This window comes from Terrapene carolina, unplaced genomic scaffold (assembly GCF_002925995.2).
Source record: "Terrapene carolina triunguis isolate 2854851 unplaced genomic scaffold, T_m_triunguis-2.0 Scaffold93, whole genome shotgun sequence".
NCBI classification, from domain to species: Eukaryota; Metazoa; Chordata; order Testudines; family Emydidae; genus Terrapene; species Terrapene triunguis.
In genome coordinates, this window is record NW_020664444.1 from 31120463 (window position 1) to 31127143 (window position 6681).

Sequence of the window (6681 nt, forward strand, 5' to 3'; positions counted from 1 at the left end):
TTTTTACTTTGATAAACTTTGACCACTCAGGCTGAAGTTTTCCATGCTGGGTGTCAAGCTCATGCTGAATTTTTTGGAAGATTTCAGCAAAAACAGTTCAGCCATTTCCCAAAAAGAGGTTAAGGAAAAATACATTGCTTTGCCCACATTACATTTTTTTTAAAGCTGTTTCAATGAGAAGCTCTAATGCTTCCATTCTTTGGAGCATGGAGTTAAATTTGGCAGGGGGTTGCCCTGGTGTCAGCTTTTTGCTGTCCCTATGAAAATTCTCCCTAATTTGCCAATTTATAAGCCTCTGAAGATCTGAATGCACACAAGTTCAACAGAGTCTTGTTAGAATTTGGAAGCTAACTTCTCCCAAGATTTCATTTGTACTGAGCATGCATCATCCCAGGATACCCACGGCTGAGCTGGACTTGCCCTGCAAGTGCTCCTCTTGGATGCCAAGAACAACTAGGATGCCAGGCACAAGAACTAACTGCAAAGATATTGTCTCTACTGGTGTTCTCAATGTTCCCCTCTGCTGGTGCTCAGGCAGTGAGGAGGAGAAAGAGTAAGAAGCCACACTGGAATGGTGGTGAAAGGAGAAGACTGGAATGAAGAGCCAGAAAAGAGAGAAGGAACTGGGACAAGAAGCTGAGGTGGAGATGGACTGAGACAGGTTGGAGGGATCAATGGGGCAAAAGGTATCAGGCTTGGGGGAAAACAGGGGCAGAATGGTCTGTAATTTCCCCTCAGAACCTGGAACAGAACCCAAGATTCCTCTGATGTCAACATTCCTCTGATACCAGCCAGCAGATGTGAAATCCACTAATACAATGTATGTGTAACAGGGTAGCTGTCCCTGTAAATGAAATTAGGCCCAGGTCCCCAGTCCAAGTACAGGTGCCCTAGTTTGGTGTAATTAGGAGGGAGGGCTGCCCTGAAAAAGTTATAAATAAGACAGCCCAAAGACATGAGAGCGTTCAGAACCCAGACTAGAAGAATTCAGAAGAAGAGCAGAGCTGGGTTGAGAACTTCAGGAAGGAGATGCCCCTGAAGGAGGGAGCAGTGAGCATTTCCTTACTGAGCAGTGGATCCAGGTCATGTTGGTGGAGGTGAGAAGACAGCTGGGAGAGGGTCACTTACAAACTTTCCAAGGCCAGAGTGCCATGCCCAGAGAGAGCTGAAGGCTGAAAGCCACGGAGGCAGATGCCTGCTTGCTCTCAGAGCTGCAGAGCTGAAGCCAGAGGGATGAAGGCTGGGGAATGATTAAAGGGTGAGCCTACTGATGTCTCCAAGCAGGAGCTGGAAACAGGATGGAGAAGCTCCCTAGCTAGAGGTGCTGGGATGAGGTGTGGTAAGAAATGCCAGAGCCATGCTGAAGTGCTGGGGCATGGTGAGAGACACTGGATCTGTAGTTGTTATGTTGACAGACTGGTGGAACTTGAAAGATTGACTGTGCTAGGAAAATCTGGATTATGGTTTTGGGACCTTCTGTAATAAATTAACCCTGTAAAGGACTATTTATGCTCTGAAAGCCTGCATGGAGTTACTGGGATGCTGGAAGAAAGGGCAAACTGAAGCAGATGCACCAGTCATGTCACAGCCTACCACAGGATGGTGCCCCAGATGGGATTTGTGTTATTAAATATGGTGGAGTAGGTGATCCCCTGTGAAGAATGGAACTGCAAGTGCCTGGAAGGGGAAAATTGAGGCATTGGAACACTGCAGGACCACCCTGAGGGCGTGCCATGGAGGTAGTCGTCCTTCGACATTGTGCTTCACCTTCCTCAATACAGAGGATGACAATTTACTACTGCTATCACTGACTTTGTTAGCTCAAGTGGCAGCAGTCCGTGCTGTGGATGTAAAACTTTTAACTCTGCTGATGAATCATGTGGGAGTCAATATGGGGTTCCACATGATGGAAATCCTGTTTTTTTCATCTTATTTTTTTATAAACTTAGGAAATTACATACAAAAAACTATAAACATTAAAAGAACACTCAGGTTGCAAAGTCAAGCAGTCAGAAGTTAGGAAATGACAGTTAGGAATGCATTGTGATACAGTCTCTAATTACATGGTTACAACTTTTTTTTTTTTTTTTTTGGTAACTGGATTTAATTCTCTGGCCTATGTTATGTAGGAGGTTAGAGTAGAGATCTAATGGTTCCCTTCTGGCCTTAAAATATAAATCTATGAATATCCCTGGTGAATCAGGAAAGCTGGGCTGCAGGAGGCATGAGTTAGGCTCTGGGGGTGAAATTGGGCTCAGGGGCACCATAGGGGCAGGCAAGGACAGTACAGTTTCGGGGTGACTATGGGGCTTAGCAGGCTGCTGCATGGTGCACCAGGGGAATAGAGTAGGGAAGTACGACAGAGGAGTCAAAGGGCCAGAGGGATCAGGGACATAGGAGGGGGGAGAGGCAGAGATTTCAGGCTAGAGAATTTGGTTGAAGGGCATGTGTGTGTACATGTATATGTACGTATGGGGACAGGGGATGGCCTGAAGCTATGAAGGCAGCCTGGGGCCCTCATCTTCCTGAAAAGGAAATGGTTTAGGTTCCAATCACCTTGCGAAGCTTTTGATAAAAATTGTTCTATTATCAGATTATCTATAAAGTTTGGCAAAACATAAAAGGCTGTACCACACCTTTACATCATCAATACTTAAAAGTATTCTTTCCTTTTCCACATCGCCATGTAGTTGCAGTTCTGGGTTCCGGGTGGTGAATTTAAAGTCACTGACAGGACTTTTGGGAGACTTGAGATTCTGGAAGCAAAAATACAGAACAACTCACTGTAGCTTCACTTACAGGTACATTTCCGTCTCATATACAACCAGTCAAGGGTGGAAGAGAAAAAAAAGAGCAACCCAATACTTCCAATATACAATGGAGGTTTTACTTTTAAAAGAATTAGAAAATGTTTAGGGAAATTATCTTAGAAATATTTTAAACACTTTAAACAATAAAACATATTTGAATTTAAAAACAAGGCAGCAAAGAGAAAGCACTCACACTGTATTCAGCCTGTGCTGTGCAGGCATAAAGAACTTCATATCTTTCTGTGCAAGGACTGAGACATCATGAGGTCTGCCTGCATTAGGCCCCAGAAAGAGTGCGTGAAAGTGCCCCAGGCCTCCCTTGTACCCTCTGATAAATCCAACATATAGTCAACCCAAAGTGCTCCACAGTGTAGAGAAGGCACACTGGGGAACAAGAACTTTTTATTGCTCTCTGTGCGTTTGTCACCCATGTGGCAGAAGGACAGGTCCTGTACCACCTCTTCCACCCCTGTGACACACCCTGCACACCTGATACTAATACCTGTCAGCAGAATGCATCAAAATTTTGTCCTGAGTGCTTCTGTGCATCAATCCAGGGGATGTTTGACATTCCCTCTACTACTTCAAGCAAGACATTGCCTCCTCTAAAAAGCCACATTCTATCTGCACCAAGGGGGGAACAGTAATCACCTGATTTCTACATGTGTTTTAAAAATCTGAATAAATAAAATTAATTATAGATGTCCATACAGTGCTGTGGACACCTATCTCATACATTAAAAATGACAACATAGACAAAGGACTGCCCATAAAATACATCCACCTCAACTAACTCACACCATCCTCAACAGCCTTAAGAAAGGGAAATAAGACGGGCTTTTCAGCATGCTTGGAAGGTTAACAATCTGGACCCTGGCAGAGCAAGTGGGGGAGCGAGTTCCAAAGCTGAGGACCGCTCCTGGAGAATGTCCTGCCAGCAGTTCCCTCTCATTTATAGTGAAGGAGTTGCTTCTTAAGTGCCTCTGCTAATCTCAACAGTGACAGCATATTTTGGGCAGAGACCAACACCCTGGATTCCATGCAGAAACTTACTGGAAGCGGATACAGATGACAGAGCATTGGTTTAATATGCTCCCAACAGGCAACTTCACAGCATAGCCTACTAGTTAGAGCACTGGACTGGCAGTCAAGAGATCTGGGTGCTATTCCTGACTGTGCCATTGGCCTACTAGGTGACCTCAGACAAGTCACTTCAATGCTCTGTGTGCCTCAGTTTCTTCATCTGTAAAATGGGGCTAATGATAATTACTTCCTTTGTAAAGTACTTTGAGATCTACTGATGAAAAGTACTTCATAAGAGCTAGGTATTATTATTACTCTTAAGAAGCAGACTGAAGAATTCTGAATGGTTCCAAAGTGTAGCCCAGGTAGAACACATTACAGCAATTTAAGGCCATGTCTACACTTACAAGCTTAAGATGGCACAGCTGTACCAATGCAGCTGTGCCAGCACTGTAAGACCACTCATGTAGCCACGTTATGCCAATGGGAGAGAGCTCTCCCATCAATATAATAAAGCCAGCTCAACGAGCAGCAGTAGCTATGTCAGCGGGAGAGGGTCTCCCAACAACAGAGCACTATGCAAACTAGAGCTTATGCCGGCAAAATTTATGTCACGCGGGGAGGTCTTTTTTTCACACCCCTGAGCGACAAAAGTTTTGCCGACATAAGTGCTAGTGTAGACATGGCCTAGTAGTGAAGTGACAAAGACATGGACAGTTAAGGCAAAGGCTACCTCAGGGAGAAAAGATCTCACTTGTCTTGCCAGATGCAGATGGGGAAAAAACACTCTTGCTACAGCTACGACCTGCCCTGGACATCTAACAGCCATCAAAATAGTACTCAAGCTAGTACTCAAGCCTGACCTGACCTGATGGCCCCCCTCCCTTTATTTGAAGCTGACTAAAGCTCTTAGTGTCAAAGAAAACAAAAAGATAAATGGAATTTCTAATACAGTTTGATCTGTCAGCAAGAGTAATGCATCTATAAGTGCTACACACTGAAAGGTTTGCAACTTGATGGTATAAACAGCATAGGTGTCAAATATGCCTTGCAAATATATATTTTACCAATTATTGTTCTCTCTCTGCCATTTTGATTGTTTGTGGCAAATAAGAATACCACCAATCCTACTACGCATATTCCAAACCTTTGGCTTCCTCTCCGAACGAAAGACAATGAGAATCAATATGCACATTCCAACAGGTGAGGCATCTCATCTGGGAGCATCAATTAAGCTAAAGTTCAAGTATGCATTTTCCAGGAAAGGGGTCTTCCAGCTATTGTTAGATTCTCAAACCAAAGAGACTCTCACTGTCTGGTTATATAGAACCCCAGGGGTCGACAAAAAGGGAAAAACTGTTTACGATATAACTTGGTGGGAAACCCACAAAAAGCTGAAGTTCCAGAGGTCAAACTGCCTACTACCCAAAGATCCATAATATATCTTTCACCTCAAATTAGAAACTATATATTTGTTTGCCTGATGATTGACATACACAGATCTCTCTAGGTGGATAATCTGTCTTGTTCCCTCAATGCTATGTCTTATATATATAGGCAGCGAACAGCAGAGGCTAACAGAGGGAGTTTGCCTGGGAGCTGTCCGAGAGGAGGTACCCTAAGTGTTGCATTAGGGGGGCTGTGTTGGTGAGTATCTGAGTGTCTGTTGCTGGGACAGTTTGTCAGTTTGACCGTGTGCTTGCTTGCTTGTTTGTTTGAAAAGTGTGAATTGGGAGTGCTTTGTTCCAGGTGGGCCTTGAGTGGGCCTGACTGGTATATAAGGGCAGTCAGCAGCGAACCAGCTGAGCGGCGAACAGCAGAGGCTAACAGAGGGAGTTTGCCTGGGGAGAGCTCACTGAGGCTTTCATCTGCAGGTTTCTCTGAGTAGTTCTTGCAACAGCTGAGGAAGCTCTTAAGAGGAAGGGGATGTGGAAGGTGAGCGATCAGCTGTTGTAACCTGCACAGGTTGTGCCATGTTTGTCTTTCTTCCACAGGACAGAAGCGACTTTGTCTGTACAAAGTGCAAGCTGGTCTCCATATTGGAAGAGAAGGTTCGAGGTCTGGAGAAACGAATATCGACTCTGCGTTGCATAAGGGAAAATGAAGATTTCCTGGACAGACGTCAGGAGATGCTTCTACGGCCACAATGTTCTGAAGATTCAGAGCAGGTGCAGCAGGGACAGACGGATGATGAAGAAGTTTGGCAGCATGTGACCTCCAGAAGGAGAAAGAGGAGCATCCATGTACCAGCAATGGAGATACAGGTGAGCAATCGTTTCCATGTTCTCTCTACAGGTACTAATGCGGAGAGTGGAGTAGATGACCCATCTGAGGGAAGGGAGCAGAAGGAGACTCCACCGATCGGAAGGCAAAAGATGCACTGTCCTAGGGATGGGGGTTCCACGACCACCACTCCCAAGAGGAGGAGGAGGGTGGTGGTGGTCGGGGACTCCCTCCTCAGGGGGACTGAGTCATCTATCTGCCGCCCCGACCGGGAAAACCGAGAGGTCTGCTGCTTGCCAGGAGCTAGGATACACGATGTGACGGAGAGACTGCCGAGACTCATCAAGCCCTCGGATCGCTACCCCTTCCTGCTTCTCCACGTGGGCACCAATGATACTGCGAAGAATGACCTTGAGCAGATCACTGCAGACTATGTGGCTCTGGGAAGAAGGATAAAGGAGTTTGAGGCGCAAGTGGTGTTCTCGTCCATCCTCCCTGTGCAAGGAAAAGGCCTGGGTAGAGACCGTCGAATCGTGGAAGTCAACGAATGGCTACGCAGGTGGTGTCGGAGAGAAGGCTTTGGATTCTTCGACCATGGGATGGTGTTCCAAGAAGGAGGAGTGCT

At 45.6% G+C, this 6681-nt stretch overlaps 1 protein-coding gene across 1 annotated transcript in view; it reads right to left on the bottom strand.

Moving 5' to 3' along the window:
• The window catches only part of KIAA0556 (KIAA0556 ortholog), a 190311-nt gene that overhangs the window by 134809 nt on the left and 48821 nt on the right, over positions 1-6681 (bottom strand). Inside the window, exon 6 of the mRNA XM_029911288.1 lies at positions 2637-2756. Coding sequence (XP_029767148.1) covers positions 2637-2756 — 120 coding nt within the window. The remainder of the gene's footprint in view (positions 1-2636; positions 2757-6681) is intronic.